Consider the following 20,048-nt stretch of genomic DNA (forward strand, 5'->3'; position numbering starts at 1 on the left):
TTTCCAGAGGAAGAATTGGGGACACAATTGGGAATACCCCCACCCCTCCCTCTCTGTCCGTCCATCCATCCGTCACTATTTCTGCTATTTTAAGAGACTCAAGTGGGTCTTTAAGTAACTGAATGACTCGACTGTCTCTGAACTCGAGCGATGACGAATCAGAACTCAAATATTAAGCGATGGCGACATCTGGTGGACATGGGAAAAGTTTGCAAAGGGTTGCAATTGATTGAGGTTATTTATCAGACATGTTTCGCCTTCATCAACTTTAAAGAAATAAACAGAAAGATGCAAGTCCTTTGACATATTCACATCTCTTTGATATCCAGCAAATTAAAAGTCTAGATTATTTTCCAAAGAATGCACACATACATACATCTTTTGTATATTAGTCTTTTATTTATTTTGAATCCAGAGTGCAGTCATGTAAAATAGAACACTCTGTCCCTGAAAATAGTTTGCTCTCCTCTCTTAAAATATATGAACTTCTTGATACTTCTGCACATCTCATTTTTTTAAATTAACATGAGTCGATGAATACATTCAGCGCAGCACACAGACATGACCTTAATATTCATTTGTCATAGCTTCAAAATGGGCGCCACAATCAGCCATAAGAACACATTGCACACTTGAAAATAAAAGCACGACCAATTTGCGGAAATAGTTCAGACAATATTCCGTTCATTCAATAGACAGTGATTGAAATGAGTGAAAACTGTACAAGACATTCTTCAGCCTTCTGACACGAGTTGATTAAATACTTTCCTTTTTGTCATGTTTTACAAATCAAAGTGTTATGCCATGGATGAGTGGTCATTTTTGTTTTATTTCAGAGGTACTGGAAGTTTCTGGAGCACATTTCAGAATGGAAGGATTTTTTTTTTTTTTTATAAAGAAAAATGGCTTCATGGCACATTCATTCGATGCATAGTTAAAAAAAAATTCAACCTACTTTACAGGATATTCAAAAGACATAATGGCTACACAGCACATGATATTAATGGGGTCTACCTGTTCTCGCCAATCATGTTTTACAACAAACAAGAGCGCAGCCTTAACGGAACAAATTGCATGTGTTTGGGGACTTCTTTTTCCGTCTTATGAATTATGATGTAAAAATGCAAAACAGTATTAAAACTAGGTTAGTGGTTTTAGGCACAAATGAACATTCCATCCACATTAAAGGAGACGGCCAGGAAGTCACTTGACAATATTTTGTCCTCCAATGGCAAAGAAATGCTTACGGCACATTTTTGTACAGCAGTGTGACAGATCTGCTCACAACTACCATAAAAAATGACGTCATTGGAATAGGCAAGCATTTTGATTCCCAAACTTTTGTTTAGGTGCACCATCTGCTGGAGGGTTGGTACACTTGCACAAAGGAAGAACACTTTTAGGATTCCTCATTTTGCATCTTCCACGTCATTCCAATCTTACAGCTAGTGCAATTGTTCAAGTTGAGCAGGTCAATGGGAGAAATCAAACATTTTTGTTCTGCTTTGCCGTATGATAGGCCACATATTCGTCTTGAAATAATATATTGCACATGTCATGGACGTGACAGCAAAAGACACAATTTCATTTGCGTCAATGAATATTGTTGCCAAGGTTATATGGCTAGTGTGAGTATTCACACTCCATCTTATACGCACACGATAGATACTGCATGGTCTCGAAACCAGACCGTAATGTTTCATCATGACTGTCCATGGAGTATGGAGTCTTGCAGCGATGAGACGGCGGCGGCGGCAGCGGCATCCTGCGGCTTTGTCATGATGTCGTGGCTGTGCCCTGCCGCCTGGGTTTGCGGGCCTTGCATGGAATGCGGGATGAGAAGGTCAGCCGTATGGGGATCCTTCATAGCCATACTGGCGCCTACCATGGCAGGATAGCTTGGATTCCTCCTCAGTCCGGTGTTCAGACCCAGCGTGGCGCTCCCAAGTCCAGGAGAGCAAAATGGAGCCAACAAAGTGCTTGCAGGCGCCATGGCGGCAGCAGCGGCGCTGTGAGGCCCAACGGTGGTGCGGAAACTTTTCACTTTTTCCACAAGTCTGAGGTTCGACATCTCGGTTTGACCTTGGTCGTCTGACTGGCCGCCTCGCTCCCTCTCCGTCTCCCTCAGGATGATGCGCGCCGGTTTAGAGGCCAGGAAGGTGTCGAAATACGGTGGGTCGTCATCGGAGGGGCTGAACTGAAAATCTTGCCAGTGGGGGGTGGATTTGGCGCAAGAACGGGGGGAATTTGGTGGCGTGGATGGCCGGAGGAGAAGGAGGCTGTCGGGGCGTTTCTTCATCAGCCTGTGGTCATTTCCCTCGGCGGCGGCGACACAGGACGCGGGCAGGTCTCCTCGATCCCAGCCGCCGGGCTGGTACGGCGACGCAGAGATTCCGTGCTCCAGCAGGAGGCGTCCCAGCCCTAGCGAGCTGCTGGTGACCTTAGTGGAGTCTCGAAGGTTGGTGGCGGATTCGGCCACGGAGAGGCGGCGCCGTGGGGTGCAGCAGGGCGTGTAGGAGGGAGTACGCGGAGCAGAGGAGACCAGCGGAGTCGATGAGGTGCTGCCGCTACTCTGACATGACGACAGAGCTGAGCTGGAAACACACCAGTGAAAAATGATTGCAGTGGGATGGGCGCAACAGGATCCATATTTGGTGTGGAAACGGAGCAAATTGAACCCATTTAGTTATCAAAGCATTCAAGTAGTAGAGCTTTCAAACTTTCCACGCACCATTGAGTTGAGTCAGGCAGGCAGTCGCCACTCAGTAGACCGACCACTCATTTTGTGCACCATGTAACATGCTTTAATGTATTGTTTTGTAAGCATCAAATCGTTGCCATTGATCAGTGCAATCAAAGTGAAAAATCACAACACAGTTAGATGTGCTCATTTTGAGTGTTCCATCCCACAGCAAGACACTGCCATGCCTTCCCTCACCCGCATGCAAGCCCGTTGGCACTCATTGGCTCTGCTCTATGACAACCATATGATACAACTCCACTTCTTCTTCGTCAACGCACGATCTGCCGAGGGAGGCCAAGGAAATCACAGGGACATCTTTGTGAAAAGCGCCCGCCGCCGCCGCCGCCGTGATTGGACACACAGTCAAGTAAGTAAGCTTTTGTTTACCTGCTCATCTGATCAGAGGGGTGGAGAATCCTGCAGGTGGTCAACGTGTAGGTGGAGCTGGTGTGCGACAGACACTTGCCTGGGAAGTTAACTATGGCAGAGAAAAGGAGAGAGAGAATAGATGAGCGAGCATCCAAATGGAGCTACAGAAAGATTGAGGGGGGAGAAAAAAAAAAAAGCCCAACGTTCACAGCGGAAACCCAAAGCAAAAGCAAAAGCAGCAGCGTTTGTCAAGTTCAAAGTGCATCAAGAAAAAGCACAATGACACATGAACAAATGTGGCCATGGGTTGGAGGAGATGTGCTGGAAATTCACCAGTAGAGCAAAGCCACAAGGTCAACTCCAATATTAACCAGCAAAGAGTGTCATGCCTTCCATCCTTCATGTGACTTGGACAGCTGCTCCATAATAACACCTGATATGTGAGCTCGCGTGACCCTGAGCAGGGCCTGAGCAGTGTCTATGTGCTGAGAAGTAACACAGGAACGGAGCAGTCAATTGCATCTCTCTCCATTGGCATATTTGAAATCCCATGAATTAAGATACAATGTCGATGATCTTTGGAACTGCCATACTTAGCAAGCGACAGTAGACCCCATGTCACCAGTGAGTGCAGAGTCAAGCATTGCATCGGAAAGGAAAACAGGAATGAAAGTATGAGTTTGGAAAGTGAAGAAATATATATATAAAAAAAAAAATACAAAGTACTCGGTTTTGAGGGTGTTCAACAGCAGCACATACTGGAACTGTGTGGGATGGATGGACGGACACGCGTGTGCAGATGAATGACCATGCATGATGGCGGCTCACGCTGGGATGTTGAGATGTCCACTATGCCCTCCCTCCCTCCCAACCCCGTGGCAACCCCCCGTGATCCAAGGTGGCCATTATTGGTGTGGGGGGGGTTTCTGTAACAGCAGCTAAGAGGCTACCTCACCAGGCATGTGCTCCAATGTGCCGACTTCCTTGAAGTCCACATGCCCGTTCATCATCTCAGAGGAAGAGGAGGGTGCATCTTTTGCTTGAATTGTCCCTGCTCTTTGGCAAGGCGTGCTTTCCCACTGGCTACCACTGGCATCGTTCTTGGAAAGCGAAGAAGTGGAGCACTCTCCCGACAAGCCCGCCGCGCACGAGTCACTGGAGGCATCGTCTTCCTCTGGCTGGTCCAGTTGCCAGCCATCCACCTCGTGGTGCTCATGGTGCTCCCGTGACAGAGTGCGGAAGCCCTTTGTGACCACGCCGGGCCGATCGTCCAGCAGAGCGCCCATGTGGGGTTGCGCCAACTGTTGCCATGCGTAGAGTGTGGCAGAACCTGCCAATGAAAGGGGAGGGGGGGGGAAACAAAAAGATTTGTCATTTGCTGCCAAAAAAAAGACATTGTACACTAGATGGCGCCACATAACAGAAAACGGCAAAGACTGGGATCGTCTTTGTCACGGAGCGGGGGGATGAAAGGGACTCGCTCACCTTCTAGCGGCTTTACAATCTGCAGCTTCTCCGGGAGGTAGGATCTGGCGCTGAACGAGTAGCCCGTCCACATGCTCCCCAACGACGGATGCGAGCAGAGAGAGAAGAGACTCTCGGTGGGTGTCCCGGGGCCTGGGCTACATTGGCTGCCTTCTTTTTCCTCCCCCTCCAGGTAGGCCAGCTTCTTCTCCCTCTCCTCGTCAAAGAAACGTTTCTCCGAGAGGTAGTTGTCGCGGCGGAGGGACAGACGGCGCAAGGCTGTCTCCAGGTCCCGACCGCCAGGGGTGCCCGGGGTCCCCGGGGGCCGCTTGTTTGAGTCCTGGCACCTGCACCGCCAGACAATCCGTCGATAACGCGGAATTGAAAAGAGGACATTAGGACATATCGTGGATCTATACCAATATGGATGGCCAACCTAAGTAATGAAATGATTGGTACCCACCCGTTATCCGGGCTCTCCGGGATGCAGCTACTTCTGTTGTCCAGCGTGATTCCACTTCCTGTTTCGCTGCCGTACACCGAGTTGGAGCGAGGGGTGCCCACCCTGCTGGAGCGGCCCGAAGTGATACATGAAGACTGATTGGAGCCCGGGATGTTGAGGGGCGAGCGTTGCTGCTGCTGGCGCACAAGGTTGAGGTTCTTCACAGTCTGGAACACACGCTTGGGCTGCAGTCTAAGGTGAAAATTACACAAAAAAAAATTACAGCTGGCATTTGAGGCAAAGCAGCTTTCAAATTCTACCTTAGCTCCTCAACATCTGGGTCATCCATCTGAAGTTCTTTCCTCATGGTGCCTTCTATTTCAGCTGCCAGAGAGTCCTAGGAAGAAAAAAAAGCACTTTCTTAATGTTGCCGTGACTTCAGATATCACAGTAACAAAAAGACTTAGAAAAATAATTTCCAGTATTCTTGTTTACTTTGTGAAGCTCACCATTGGGAACAAGCCCAAGGAATGAAAGCGCCTCTGAGTGTTTGATGGAACGACTTTATTTCGCAGGTTCTTCAGCTCCTCTTGGGCCTCATGGAGCATCTCCATGCACTCCACATACTTGTCCTGCAACTCACGCAGCTAGCACACAGACAAAGAACGGGCCAGTTCAAAGTAAAGCTAAATATAAAACACGTCTTATACAGGGGGGGGGGGGAGCTGACCTCAGCAGTCAGTTGTCGCTGAGCATCTTTGGCAGCTCCTAGGTGCTGTGTGAGTTCTTCATTCTCCACAGCGTGCTGTCAAATATACAAACAACCTGGTCAATAAAACGTATCATATCAAAATAGAATATTGTGAAAATGCACACCATCTTGGCCTTTTTCTGGAGGTCAACTATCTGGGAGAGAAGATGAGTGATCTCCTCCTGCTGTCTGGAAGCATCCTCAGACTTCCTGGCCAGCTCTTCAGCCAGAGAGGAGATTTGGACATTTGCCACACCTGGCAACATCACAAAGACGAAATTAGCAAAGTGGTCCATCTCACCAAACTGCTGAAATACTCACCAAGTTCTTTGACACAATCGTTGACCAGCTGTTGCTCTTTTTCTTCATAGCACAGAGTTTCTGTCTCCAGGTGGCTGGCCTAGGGCATGACAGTAGACATTCAAGTCTTTTTGGATATTTTTCTTTTTCAAGCGCGTGCGTGAGTACCAACCTCAGAGCGTAGGGATTTATTTTCCTCTTCTAGATCTTTCAGTTTCTTCTGCAAGAGGTCCAGGGGGAAACAAGTCGGTGTCGACACGTTGCTCTCGCTCGCTCGCACGCTATTTAAGCACATGCATGCAAAGAATTAGCAACACTCACTGTGTAGAAAGAGACAAATACTACATCATGGAATGAGGTGAAACCAGTTGAAATGCAGAAATAATTCCATCCTATTTATTCATCCAATCTGAGATGCGTTCACCAAGACAAGAAAATGAAAGGAAGCTCACGGTGTGGAAGTGACGGACTCCCCCTCGCTTTCCTCAGCGGCGTTGCTATAGAACTGCAACAGCTCATCTTTCATGGACACGTCGTGGCGTAACTGGGAGACCTAATTGCGGCCAAGAAAACAAAAAAAACAGCAACACTGAAACCAGGCACATTCTAGCATTGCAGATGCAGGAACCGAACCCACCTCCTCTCGGATGTGCTCAACCTGCTCCTCCAGCAGTTCGTTTCTCTCGCTCAGGGCCTTGTTTTTCTTGAGCAGTGACTGACCGATGCGAGCCGCCAATTCCAAGTCGCGCTCTTTCTGCACACCAACAACAAAAGAGTGACAGCGTTCAAGACAAGTCCAAGACTTATTTTGAAAAACGCTAAATGACTGTTGCTAAGACAATTAGAATGTCCACGCTCTGATTGCGTCGTTAGGCAACAATCATTAATAGGCCTGACATCAAGCAATAACATTAATGAGAAGGTTCTTCAGTGAAAATCCATTTTTTGGTTGAAATGTCAACTACTGTTGAAATCTTGGAAGTCATGGGAGTTGTCATATTGCTGCTGATGTGGATGAATTTGAAAGTACGCGTCTCTCTCACCTCTTCCAGCAGTCGCGTGACGGCGTCAATGTCACTGTAGGTCTTTGTCATCTGTCCCACTCGATCGGCGCACAGCACTGCGGGAACGAGCAAAGCTTTACTAACGCTAACCAAATGAAGATCGCTCCCAAAATGCAAAACACAGGTGGACAATGCAAATCGATAATTTTCACTTCCTCCTGTCCAGGAGCAAACACCAAGACAATAATGAACAGATGGAGACTAAATGGAAAGAACATACGTACAGACAAAGGCAATGACAACATATCTTAGTTGTCCAATTGCATAAATCTTGCCAGCAGAGGAAAGGTGCATTGGAAATGTGTGCACCAGTGGCGGTGCTATGCTAAAAGTGCATAATCACAATCTTGTCATACAAACCCAATTCAAGAAGAAACTTTTACACAGAAACGCTTAAGTTGTTTTACTGAGATCTAATTTGTCCTATTCACTCCAAGTTGTTAGACGGGCGTGTCATTAAAGGGACGGACGGACCTGTGACCTGAATTCTGTCGGTGACTGTAATTTAATAACGTGGTGTGATAAGGGCCAAGCCGGCTAATCCAGATAGCATAAAGAAGAGATGGGATAACAAAGGTTGATAAAAATGCTAACTGGTCAGCTTTCAAATATCATACATTGCACAGATCCTATCTCTTTCGAGCAACATCAAATCGGAAATGCTTTCTCAGCTACAAATACAGGATTCCACGTCAGAGCGACATAACAAGAGGAATGACGAGCACGGAAGAGTCATTGAAGCCAGGTCCAACCAAACACGAGAGACTACCTTGGTTTAGAACTTGATCCTTGATTCTATCCACCCCCAGCAGTTGTTCTAGCTCTGTCTGACTTGCACAATCCATTTCCTCCTCTTGTTCCGCGCTTCCTCGTCGAGGTAGATGAAGAAATTCGGTGACATCCTCTGGCCAGGCTCCATGGTCAGCAGCATGAAAGGGAGCGAGCGCCATTCGCCACTCAAAAGCGCAACGGCTGCTGCAGGTGCAATTCCATGGCACGTCCGTAACAACAACAACAAAAAAGGAAAACAAATCTATGCTGCATATTTGTCATTTACAGAATTGTGATCATCATCTGAGAGTTCTTAAGCCTGTCATTCGTGCCCTACGTTGTGCGTGTGTGTGGTGTGTGTGTGTAAATTGTCGCTGAGACTCAGACAAGCTGACTCCTCCCTCCCCTCGTCTGCGATTTGTCACTCAGTGACTCAGATGAGCTCAAATAGCATGCACAATGGGTATTTTACTCCGTTGTTAAATGCTCAAATGATTTCAAATAATCATTACATGTTCAGGCACACTTTGGTGTGTGAAATATAAGACCCGCCCCCCCTCCTCGGGTGACTTGGTACAGTCCTGTGGAGTTTCTCTGGTGCCGGCAGGCAAACAAAAACAGTTGTGCACCTGTTTGCAGGGTGTGGCCGGCCACCAGTCACAGAGTCTTTAGTGGCCCATAAATGAGTGTGGCTTGATTCCAAAGAGCTCAACTTTGTGCTCATTAGTGGCTGCCAATCACAGAAATTGCTTAGCGAGTTCCCTCTCGCTTGAGTAACTCCACTCAATAGCTGGAATGATGCAGGGCTGCTCGACTATTTGTGCACTGATTCACCTTAGCATATTAGCAAACTTCTAATGCATTATCATAACTTGCCTTCTCACGTTAGTTTGGTTATATCCCAGACAAAGCTACATTGGTCACAGAAATAACTTGAATCTGACAAATGTTTGACTCTTGAATTGTGGCTCAGCACAGACTGAAAAAAAAATGATGCCCCGCTTCCTTGAAAAGTTTTCAAATCATTTGACCATAGAGACGTGTTAAACTAAGGTGTGTCATTGAATTAAGTCTTCTGCAAAGCTGAACTGAATAATATTAAGCAGCTTACATTTATTTAGGGTAAGGGGAGGGGAGGGGGGCTGCAATATTTCCAGCTGTTACGTAACATCTTTGTCACACGTGCAACGTTGCCATTCTCCTTCAAAACATTCCACGGATCAAGAAATCAATGATAAAATAAAGAATCAATATGAGCACGTAAAGTACTGCTATCTAGTCTCCTGTCTCCAACTGAGGGAGATAGATGGGTGGATGGATGGATGGATGTTTTTAGACAATATGCCCACAGAGCATCCACAGTGACTCAGCTGCATCAATTCAGAAAAAAAAAAAAAACCCAGTCTGAAATTCTGCTACCAAATACAAAATACCCAGTTTGTGCAATGATCAGGGGGGAAAAAAAACAACAGATCATCATTAATCCCGCTCTGTGCTTTATAGAGTTCACATGGTTATCAAAGAGCAGTAAGCCACACATTCACAAAGGGCGATCATCCTCTCTCTCTCTCTCGCTCGCTCATCGTAGTATGACAACTCCAAATAAACAAATGAGTCAACTCTTGTGCAGTACGATTGGATAACTTGTTCTAGTTTCTTACCATCAGTACACTCTTCATAGTACCAGTCCAATTCATAGTAGTCTGCTTTGCCAACCCTCTGAGCCCGTCTCTTCATGGTCGCTGCTCGGATCGGATGGCCTCCGACGGCCAAGCATGCTCCGATCCGAGATGATCAGCTGGGCTCTTCACAGTGTATTGGCCCACCCTCCAATGTTGTGCACGTCCTTTTTGCTCCCACACTCATTAGCAGCCTGCTGCCAGGCTATTATTGTGCTCCATATTGTTTGTGGTGCCATGCTGACAACTTCCCAGGACTCTTCTTCTGGTCTCACATAAATGTGAGCATGCCTTTCTATCTAGCGAGTCCGGACATCTCTTTGATGGTTGTTCAGTATCTTCTCTTGTCCCCATCCATCAATGGTTCCCTGTGGATTTATTCTCCAGCATGCCTAATAAGAGCAACATCTTGTCATCCCATCTTGTCTTTTGCTCAGTCCCGCCCGGCCGTCCGGCACTTGCTCCGCACGAGGAGCACAGCATCCTTCACAGCGACTCCAGCAATCCAAAGCTGCAGAGTGTGCAGCAGTCACGGGTTTTGCAGCAGAAACCACGACACGGTGGCTGGAGTGTGCTGGGTGGGCCAGTTGGAACAGCCAATGAGAGGAGCAATGCTATCTGACTCAAGCTAGTACGTCAGAAAGCTCCACCGCACACTCCCTCCCTCCCTCCCTCCCTCCCTCCCTCCCTCCCTCCCTCCCTCGCTCTCCCCTTTCCCGTCCTTGCGAGTGGTTGCCATAGCAGCCAACGGCTGAGCAGCATGGAGTTGGAAGAGATGACGTGGACCACATAGGAACTCCATCATTACGTAATAAGACCGAAATAAAACCATGATGTCGCATTTGACGACATACAAGCCGAGAACTAATATTATTTAGCAGACAAAATCGTCACACGAAAAGGATGTCGCTCGGCTGCAGAAGACCGGATGTGATGACCCCAAACATGTGCTTGGTCCATATTGTGTATTCAACAGACTACTTATTTCCTGAAAGCTTCCCAACAAAAGTGTCAGCTGTTCCCTTGTCGTCAGTCAGAAAGAAGAAAAGTAAGGTCAATGCGTGTAGCTATGCTAGCCCGCCTCGGAAAGACTGACTCCGCTTTTGATGGGATTGCTGGGCTAATTATAGAAGCAAATTTACACTCTTCAAGCCGACGTGACCCAAAAAAAATGATGAAGGATAAAGACAAGTGTTACATTTGCAAAGGGGGTGAAAGTCAACAAGACGGACGGACAGACAGACAGACCGAGAGACTTACAGAAGTACTTGAGGGTCTCCTCTATCTGTTCCGTGGTCAAGTCGAGGGAGGAGTCGGGGTCCACCAGAGGCGTATGCAGCCAGTCATCTTGCTCGTAGCCGAAGATGGTGTCGGCCCTCAGCTTGTAGACTGGCAGCTGCTCCTCCAAAAGGCTAATAATCTCAAGTTCCGGCAAGTCACCATTGTTACACACATCTGAAAGAAACGCACACAAAAAGTCATTCTTTCTCTTTGGGTTGGTATAAGTAAAAAAAGTACAGAACTTATTAGGGATATGACAAGTTGATGGCATTGCACGCCATCTAGTGGTGAAATGCTTGCATAACGTGAAGGCATTTATTTCTTCATTCTCTCCATGCATTGTCATTCTTAAACAATTTGTTTTGATTGTAAGAAAGCAACAGCGTCATTCAGTACTTTACCTCAACTCTATTAACAGCCGTGATATTACCTTTTTTTTTTTATCATTAGGATCAAAAGAGTTATTTTTGGAAAGGCAAACTACAGTCTACAAAGCCCGTAGATTTAATCTGGGCTTCTGTCACCTTCATTTAAAATGGGGGAATGGAGAAGAAAAGAAAAAAAAAAAAGTCAGACTGAGCTCAGAGTTCTGTGCATCTGTTCACAAATCAATTTACTGTGTTGTTCAAAATATAAACTGAACCTGCTTATCGAATTGCCACTACTCTGTCAGAGTTATTTTTTTTGATGGGGGGTCTGAAAAAAAACAATAATGGCGGGTAGTGATGATAATAAATAGCCTTTGTTGTGGCACAGCTTTTGACTGTCCTTTTCCTGCTGTTCCAGTGTCCTCCATTCTGTCTGTGGACGTCATTCTCTCGCTCTCTCATGAACAATGCCGTCTCTCTCACACAATTTGCTCATTCAGACTGAAAGCCCGACTGTGGTCAAGAAGCATACACACAACGGACGAAGCCTACAGCAAATACAACCATTTTATCGTCCAAGCTTCAAAAAAATCATCTTGCTCAAAATGTGGCAAACATAAGAAGCCAATCTCAGCAGACCTCTTTCACAATGCAACAAAAACAAGGCTGGCTTTGGATTGACACCAGGTATCATTTTACCACTGTGGTGGACAACCTGGAGCATTAGTAGCAGTTTATAGCTGCACCAACAGACCCAAAGTTCAAGTTCAAATGTAAGAATAGTCACACCACAGAGCAATAAACAAACACTGGAACATACGTGGGATGACTCTTACAAATGGCAAAAGTCATTCTGGACTTCAGAAGTTATTTGACAAATACATTGGCTTTCATCAAAAAAAATGCAACAGCTGAGAAGACTTTGTTGCAGTGAAACTTTTCCGCTTGATTCAACTCCCACCGTCCGTCTATGTCACGTCAGTGGAATCTATTTTCTCCAACAGTAGGGGTCAAGTCCAAGCGGCTAACATGGCTGCCCTCTCTCTATAAAGCAATGCACAAAACGAAGAGACAACTCCAGAACTGTTGGGGAACTCGAAAAGGTCAAGTGCCGAGGAAACAAAGCAGACTATTGGCGTGTCATCATACGAATGGGAAGGACTACAAAGTGACAGAAAGGAGACGGGGGGGGGAAAAACCCACTGACAGGGATTGTGGGGGAACCAACGTTCCGCTCTATATATCCAAAATGTTGCACGCACAGCAAGTGAAAAGAGTAGAAAGACAGCAAAGTACTCACTCATGTTGCCTCAAGCCTGAGCAAAACCCTGGAGCCCTTGACCTATCACATTTTCCACAAGTCCCAAACAGGGCAAGGACAAAAAAGACTCCACAGCAAAAGAGGGAGAAAAAACATTGGGAGGGTGAGACAGGAAGTGCAAGGCAGAGGGTGCAAAAAAAAAAAAAAAATGGAAGTTGGAGGGAGGGAGGAGTGAATAGGACACGAGGGCTGACACCATGCCTCACATGCCAATGACGAGAGCCACAAGGACCGCCTCACACTAGCGCTGCTGCCTCTGCTGCCTCTTGTCAACTTTCATTTGAAACAGGAGGACTTTTGCATCAAACTCTCACGGTCGCAAATTTGCCAACCAAGTCCAGCAATTTGGATTCTCTTACGCTTCCTGAACTTACTCAGGTCTTTGCATCCCAGTCGGCTCGGTTACTCCGGAGAATGGAGGCGGCAAGCAAGCATGAGCCACACCACACAATGCCAATTCCGATTATTCACATTTGACACTTGTGAGCACCCAAATAAGACAAGTGGGGTAGGTTGCTGGCTGGGGCTTCAAATACAGCATGGGAGAAAAATGCTCTTGATTTTTTTTTTCTTTTCAGCCAAGTTAAGCCAGTAGATGGCAGCAATGCCCTTTGAGGACAACCTCATTGAATGAGTTGCACTACAAAGCCAACATTTGAGATTCATCTTCAACTACGTACTGCAATTGTAAAATCAAGATGATTAAACAAGTGAGTAAATGTAAATATTGGTAGCGCCAGCAATTCACTGGTGTGTGGAATGCACAATCAAAAGCAATCAGCCATTTGTGGAAAGCAATGAGCCTCAACATTGACACAATAAGAGGAAGTGGCTGCTGGAATTGGGAGGGAGGGAGGGAGGTCCTTTTCCTCCAAATGTCTTTATTCTTAGATCCCGTCCGTGTATGCGCCTGCATTGTCTCCTCCATGCAAGTTTTTTTTTTTTTTTTTAGGATGGGGACTGAAATTAGAGAAGGTCATCTTGTGTGAGGGCTTTGGAAGCTCCATTTTGGCAGCCTGAGATCCCCTGGAGCGCCTTTACTAACAGGATGTGACATAACAACGGTCCCACTGAGGAGAACTTTCTCACAGCATCCAAAATGACCCGCATTGGTGAGGAGGGTTCAAAGCCATTGCAATGAAGATGCAATTTTACGTACCAGTAATGGTCTCTGCATCTCTGTAGCCAACCTTGAAGCCATTGAGCCGTGCCTCACTGACATACTCTTCTTCCTCGTCGTTGGCCAAACGGATACCCGGCTCGGAGGCGCAGGTTAGATGCCGAGACGGGGCGGAACAAGTTTGGGGAGGAGGAATCTTCGGGTCCAGCTTGGCACAGAGTAGCTCCAACTATGAGGAAGGAGCGGCCATGGAGCAGCTCAAGCGGCACAAAGGCTGCACTAACTGAAATTGAGCCCGAGTGGATGTGAAAAGTCGTGCAGGAGAGCCCACCACCATGACGACACACGCAAAAGTCCAACAAGTGCTGTCTTTCACCTGGAAGAGAAAGAAGGACAACTTATAAATGCAAGGCCATAGAATGCTTTTCAACGGCACTTTACGTTTGTTCAGGATGCCAGCTGCTAAACACACTCAATATTTGTGCAACATTTGAAATGCACAACTATTTGGGACGGCACTTTTATGATCAATGAATGCAATCAATGCTTCCTGTCTGAGTGCTGGTCAATCATTAACAAGCACAACTGCTACTCCGGAAAATGGGGGCTGGGTAGGTAGGTAGGTAGGTAGTGTAAAAAAAAATCTACTAGAACTAAAGATGGTCATCTATACCCTAAGTTAGGACCATGTGACTAAAAAGATGAAATATACTTGTATGGAAATGACCCGAAGGTCTCATAGCTGAAATTGCTTGATGCAAATGCAGCCACAATTCCACACAGCAAGATAAGAAATATGAGGTCAATCAAGTGACATCATTTTGTCGGAGCCGTCGGAATCCGTTTGACAAACCAATACATGGCCAGTCTTTGCCATTGTTCAGATGATTCTGTTGTCTAGGAGATTTCTTATCAGCAGTCACATGCAGTAGTTAACAATACTCACAAAGTCTGATCAAGGTTATTTTGCATTGAATATGCCCAGAAATCCAGTTGCACATTTGTTTCTTGAACACTTATTGGCACCCAAAAGTCAGCAAATGTTTCATGGATCATGTGATATTGACAGCAAGCAAACTGAAGAATCACTTAGCTTCCTGGCGGTCCAATCCAACATTATATACTACGTACGTACTTCAGAATTGATAAAGGTCATTTATTCCTTGAAGCCTACAAACCATTTAGATACAACTATATATTTTGGATGGATGGATTAAAATTTGAATAAACTCCATTAGAATGAAAATAAACAACTTTGCCACATATAATATAAAAAATATGAAAGTCATTCATCAATACAATTCAAAAGTACCTGAAATGAATAAACTGTGAAAAAGATCACTCATTTAGTGGACGTCTCCGTTTTCGCTCTGCAATTGTAAAGAAACACATTTTGCACCTGCTCCACTTTCAGCAAACTATGAACAGACAACATAGGACAAACATTCATCGATACGCACGCAATTTCTTACCGTTTTTCGAAGAGAGCGCAGATGATCAAATAAATGATCAAATCAATCCCTAGCTGTTCTCTTTTTCACAAACCAAAGTTTGCCACCGTTAACTACTATTGCGGAAGCAGCACGGAGAAATACTCAAAGAATACGCAAACAATTCAACTTGAGCCATCTCGCTAACTAAAAAAATAAAAACATAAATAGCAGCTCAAAACAAAACAAAATGAAGAACTAATGCGTTTTGTCTGCCTGCCTGGTTTCAATTTGAATTCACTTGAGTCTGCCACCGCAGTTGTAAAACGTTAAACGGGAACAAAGCAAAGCAGCGAAATTCTGTCAGGTGCCGAGTTCTGACTGCAACTTCCGTTTTATTTTCAAAGTAAAAGCATCGACTTTACGTCACGTGCCAAGTTATGACCTTGACTTCCCTTTTTCAAAATAAAACAATCCAGAGTTTTCAAAGTAAAGGTCCTGTTCACTGTGGGCATTTAGATGCTTGTGTAAAAATGTCTTAAATGTGATTATAGCTATACTGATTGTGATGTCATATCAAAGCCATTGACTTTTGTCCTTTTAACTACTCTCATAAAGATTGAAAATCCGCGGCTCAAAGGAATATTTAAGTTGTGCGGAAAAAAAAGATGAATCGAAGAGTCATTCAAAATAATCCAATTTACAATTGGAATTCCTGTGTGGCGTTTGCATGCTATGTGCTTCCGTGGGTGCTCTTTGTCGTCATCCCATGGAGAATATCCACTTATACGAGGAGCTGGGAAGAGACTCGACATCTGTTGTCTATAAAGGAAGAAGGATAGGCAGTCTGAACTATGTGGCCCTCAAATGCATTGACAAAGCCAAAAGGCCTGAAATCACCAACCATGTAGGTTAATGAAAGTCTGATGTTTGTTAGAGATGATTAAAAAATCCACACAGCCATTTTTTTCTTTCTTTAGGTGCGTCTATGCCAATATCTGGATCATCCAAACATTGTCCGTTTTTACGAGTGGTACGAGACCAGAAAACACTTGTGGCTCGTGGTGGAGCTCTGTACGGGTCAGTTGCGACTTTCCCACTGAGTCATTCTTAATCATAGTTTTTTCCTTCACTTGCTTGGAACATATAACAATACGTTTGTGGTCATGTGCTAGGTGGTACCTTGGAGTCTGTGATTATTCGAGATAGATGCCTGCCAGAAGATGTGGCCAGAAAGTTTGGATGGGACTTGGTCCAAGGACTGGAACACATCCACAAGTTAGGAATCATTTTCTCCGACTTGACACCTGCTAAGGTTTGTCCATCTGTGTCAAGGGCCATCTACATCTTAATATTCCAATATTTCATCCATCATCTCTGACTGTGTCTCTCCTACAGATCCTGCTGGATAGTAGTGGCATGTTAAAATTAGGTTATTTCTGTTATTCCAAGATGGAGACAGACACTCTTGAAGTTTTCCTTTCATTGTGTTTGTCATGTGAAGAAGCAGGGAATAGAAAATATGAGACAAAACATCAAGACATTATGGTGAAAAAAAGGTTTCAAGGTTAGTAGTCAATCATCTATTGATGATTGCAGATTCCTGAATGGAAAAGCAAGTTGATTTATATAGTCCCTTAATCACAGACAAGTGTCAAAGGGCAATTATTCTGAAGGCTCTGATACTTCATGATCAGGTCACAAATGGTTTGCAGGCTCACCGATTTATATGGCGCCAGAGATTCTCCAGGGATCCGAAACAACCAGCATATCGGACCTCTGGGCTCTGGGTTGTGTTCTCTACTACATGTACACTGGTACGCTTCAAAGCTCGCCGTGCAGTACAGTCGATTTGAAATCAACTCCTGAATTTACTTTTCAAGGTAAACCCCCGTTCTACTCCAGTTGCTACAGTCAACTCAAGGAGATGATTTTGTGTCAGGAAGCGGCATCTCCAACGCAGAAAGGTTCCTACGCTAACACAGACATTTAAGGGCCAATATAGTATTTTATCTTCAACTTGGTTGTATTACTGATGCTTTGCTACAGTTTCTCCAACAATTCCTCCAAGTCAGGATTTCCAACATCTTCTGAAACGTTTACTCAACAAAAATCCTGAGAAGAGGTACAAACATGCTGTGAATCGTCTAATATTGAACAATTCTAAGCTTTGTTGTTTTGTTGCAAGAATGAACTTGCCAGAGTTACTCAAGCACTCTTTCTGGACAGCCAAAGACAAGAACTAGAGAAAGATGAACGAGAGGACCATGTCTTGAGCAGACCTGCAAAGGGTTCCCTCAGGGTGTCATAAACGTGTATCATGACTCATGGAAAATGTCCTATGTTAGTCGAGCGCACTGAAATCCTAAACTTTGTTTGGTCTGTATCCATGGCAACGCCAGAATAAACCATTTATTCTTTACTAGAATACCAGTATTGTCCAGCAGGTGGCATTATTAACACTGAAATGCGGCAGGATTCTCTCTCTCTCTCCCTCCCTCATCAGAAAAAAAATCACGGCATACTACTCAGTAAAAAGGATTCCCAAAAAGTGAATATTCGTTATTTTCTTCTAGTCATCTAGTGATTGAGTATTTTGTTTTGCCTGCTACTATTCATGGATGACAGAGTAAATAAAAAAAATCAATGTTCTGAAGGAACCAAAACTCAAAGATGACGGCTCACCTCTTTTCTGAGTTGACCTGAGCCCTTTGGCACGTGATGCAAAATGACGGATGAGACCCATCAAAAATGCTTAAACACAATATTATTCCGAATTCTGTGTTGAGAGCAATGGGGCTGCATATTGCCCAAAACGTTTAGGACTTGACTTCCTCTTGAAGATGCCAAGTTGATTTTGTCAAAATGTTGAACCGCCGCCGTGTGTGTGCTGTTGCGAATGAAAAATGTCAGAAGACTTTTTACTCTCCCCACTTTATCTCAGGACGACAAATTACTGCGAGAAGGACAAAGCGGTGAATTTCAACCCACAGTTGTGTTTCTGTCTCTCCATAATTGTAGGAGTCTGTACACACTCAGCAGGGGTTCTCTCTTTCTCTCGCTCTCTATGTGTGTGTGTGTGTTTTGCTATCGTGATGTAAACAGATGACCAATAAAACAGCACATACTTGATTTATGTGTGTGTTTGTGTGTGTCTGTCTATCTGTGTGTATGTGTGTGTGTCTCAGCAGGGGTTCTCCTGCTGCAGTCCTGATGATTGGAGTGTCAGGACTGGGTTTAGTTACTATGGCAACAGTGATACAGTGCCTTTCGATCCCCCTAGCCCAGCCCAGCCCAGCCCAGCTCAACTCAGCTCAGCCTAGCACGTGCACACCCAAGTGTCTTCTCAGCCTCTCGTCTATTTGTTTTGGTTGTCTCCTTCTCCAGATGAAGCGCCCATTAGATGCAGGCATGCACATGTTAATGCTGCTGCTGCTGCTTTGTGGGTTAATGACATGCAATTTTGGGAAGCTGGGTCTTTGCAACAAACAAGATCTCATTTTCCTGTTGGCTCCTGGAGGGCTTTCGCCTAAGAGGCTGCTTTGCTCACTGGTGGCTTTTTAAAAACTGGGGATATGCAGGCATTCCAAAAGTTCACAGTGCTGCTGTCATCTTAAAGCGGATGAATGATGCCCATTCAGAGGGGAAATGAAAATAAAAATGCTCGAAGCGCACATGACGTGTCGGAATATCCTGGAGTATTCCTTTTGTAGGGAAAAGATGAGCTTGAACAACAAAACATATTCAAGCATTTGTTCAACAAGTGTTGATTCTGTTTTTCGATGCACTGCTTGACATTTTGTAGATTGAAACTGACTGGAACATTCTTGTTAGCATGATGGTATTAATCCTCTTCCTGGTTTGTATTGCCATGATTCAACATCCTGCTTCTTGTGAATCACAGCAGCATCAACTTTCCACTTGACTAAATAGCAAGCAGCACGCTTACTCGCTTGCTTGTAAAAAAAGCAAGTGATGACACTTACTAAAAATAGAATCCAGAACAAGTTCATATGGAGTGCATTGCGGTGCGCTCCTTAGATCAACTTTTTAGTGTAAAAGTATTATTAGCATGCTTTTGCTGAGCAAGGACCATAATACTCACACTTTGGGGGATATTTTTTTTTTTCTTAACTTCTTTTTGTTTTGTGTTGCAGGTTTTCTCATTCTAATACAATTTTTAATGTTGGTTTGGTCCATTTGAATGTCTTTCTTTCTTTCTTGCAATCAAGATGTCATCCTCCTCCCCTGTGGACTTGGCCCAGTTTCACCTTCCCCCCCCCCAGCTTGTGTACAGCAGGAGCATCATCATCATCATCATCATCATGTTGCCTTCCCCTCACTTCCACTCTGCTCCTCAACTGGGCCGGCAGCTCCAGCGCCAACACCAGCAGCACCCCCTCCTCCTCCTCTCACCAATGCTCCATGTGTTCCTATGACTGTATAGCAGGAGAAGAGAGGCTCCCTCCCCTCCCCTCCCCTCCCTAACCCTCCCCCTCCCCTCCCCTTCCCTCCCCAGAGGGCCTGTGGTCGGTTCCCGCTGCCGCCTACACCGGCTTAATGAGGAGCCTGCGGGAAGGGGTGAGTGTCTCTGTGTATGTCTCCGTTTGTCTATTTTTGTGTGTGTGTGTAGCTGTGACTAAGTCTCAGTGTGTGTGTGTGTGGGGGGGTGTGGGGGGGGCATGGGATCCCTATGAAGCGTAATGATGAGGCAGCTGTGGGGGCCTAGAGGCATGCTTGCCAGCCCAGCTGCAAGTCAAGGGCATGCACAGCAATCACATAGTTGCATCAAACTGAACCTGCACTGCTTGCTCACCTGACCTGACTTCACCTGACCTCACCTCATCTCATCTCAGGCCCCCAGACACATCAAGTAGGTGGCACAGGCAAAAAATGCATTTCATTTCCTTTCCTTACCTTTATATATACACATTAAAATGAAGAT

At 45.3% G+C, this 20,048-nt stretch overlaps 2 protein-coding genes across 10 annotated transcripts; one reads left to right on the forward strand and one right to left on the reverse strand.

Moving 5' to 3' along the window:
- Window positions 1-379: 379 nt before the first annotated feature.
- LOC125974639 (trafficking kinesin-binding protein 1) lies at window positions 380-13,899 on the reverse strand. Of its 5 annotated transcripts, none has more exons than XM_049729317.2 (16): window positions 13,713-13,899; window positions 10,844-11,038; window positions 7,113-7,189; window positions 6,707-6,823; window positions 6,522-6,622; window positions 6,242-6,350; window positions 6,091-6,169; window positions 5,895-6,025; window positions 5,749-5,823; window positions 5,528-5,665; window positions 5,339-5,415; window positions 5,040-5,270; window positions 4,598-4,923; window positions 4,068-4,442; window positions 3,133-3,221; window positions 380-2,599 (listed from the first exon to the last, which is right to left on the reverse strand). In XM_049729317.2, exons 3-16 carry the CDS (start codon window positions 7,161-7,163, stop codon window positions 1,703-1,705), a joined length of 2,796 nt encoding a protein of 931 aa, XP_049585274.1. In that variant the 5' UTR covers window positions 7,164-7,189; window positions 10,844-11,038; window positions 13,713-13,899; the 3' UTR covers window positions 380-1,702. The 5 variants fall into 5 exon arrangements, with proteins under 5 accessions (XP_049585274.1, XP_049585270.1, XP_049585271.1 ...); XM_049729313.2 differs by lacking the exon at window positions 13,713-13,899 and adding an exon at window positions 12,533-12,691; XM_049729314.2 differs by lacking the exon at window positions 13,713-13,899 and adding an exon at window positions 12,533-12,691 and having other exon boundaries at window positions 380-2,594; window positions 3,131-3,221.
- A 1,747-nt stretch (window positions 13,900-15,646) lies between these two features.
- Window positions 15,647-19,107, forward strand: LOC125974667 (serine/threonine-protein kinase ULK4-like). Of its 5 annotated transcripts, XM_049729383.2 has the most exons (9): window positions 15,647-16,010; window positions 16,084-16,183; window positions 16,279-16,418; window positions 16,502-16,535; window positions 16,608-16,670; window positions 16,819-16,920; window positions 16,987-17,070; window positions 17,153-17,228; window positions 18,295-19,107. In XM_049729383.2, the coding sequence occupies exons 1-9, from the start codon at window positions 15,834-15,836 to the stop codon at window positions 18,665-18,667; spliced, it is 1,149 nt and encodes a 382-aa protein (XP_049585340.1). In that variant the 5' UTR covers window positions 15,647-15,833; the 3' UTR covers window positions 18,668-19,107. The 5 variants fall into 5 exon arrangements, with proteins under 5 accessions (XP_049585340.1, XP_049585341.1, XP_049585339.1 ...); XM_049729384.2 differs by lacking the exon at window positions 16,608-16,670; XM_049729382.2 differs by having other exon boundaries at window positions 15,655-16,010; window positions 16,502-16,670; window positions 18,295-18,853.
- Window positions 19,108-20,048: the final 941 nt, after the last annotated feature.

The sequence above is a fragment of the Syngnathus scovelli genome, chromosome 9 (genome assembly GCF_024217435.2).
Source record: "Syngnathus scovelli strain Florida chromosome 9, RoL_Ssco_1.2, whole genome shotgun sequence".
NCBI classification, from domain to species: Eukaryota; Metazoa; Chordata; class Actinopteri; order Syngnathiformes; family Syngnathidae; genus Syngnathus; species Syngnathus scovelli.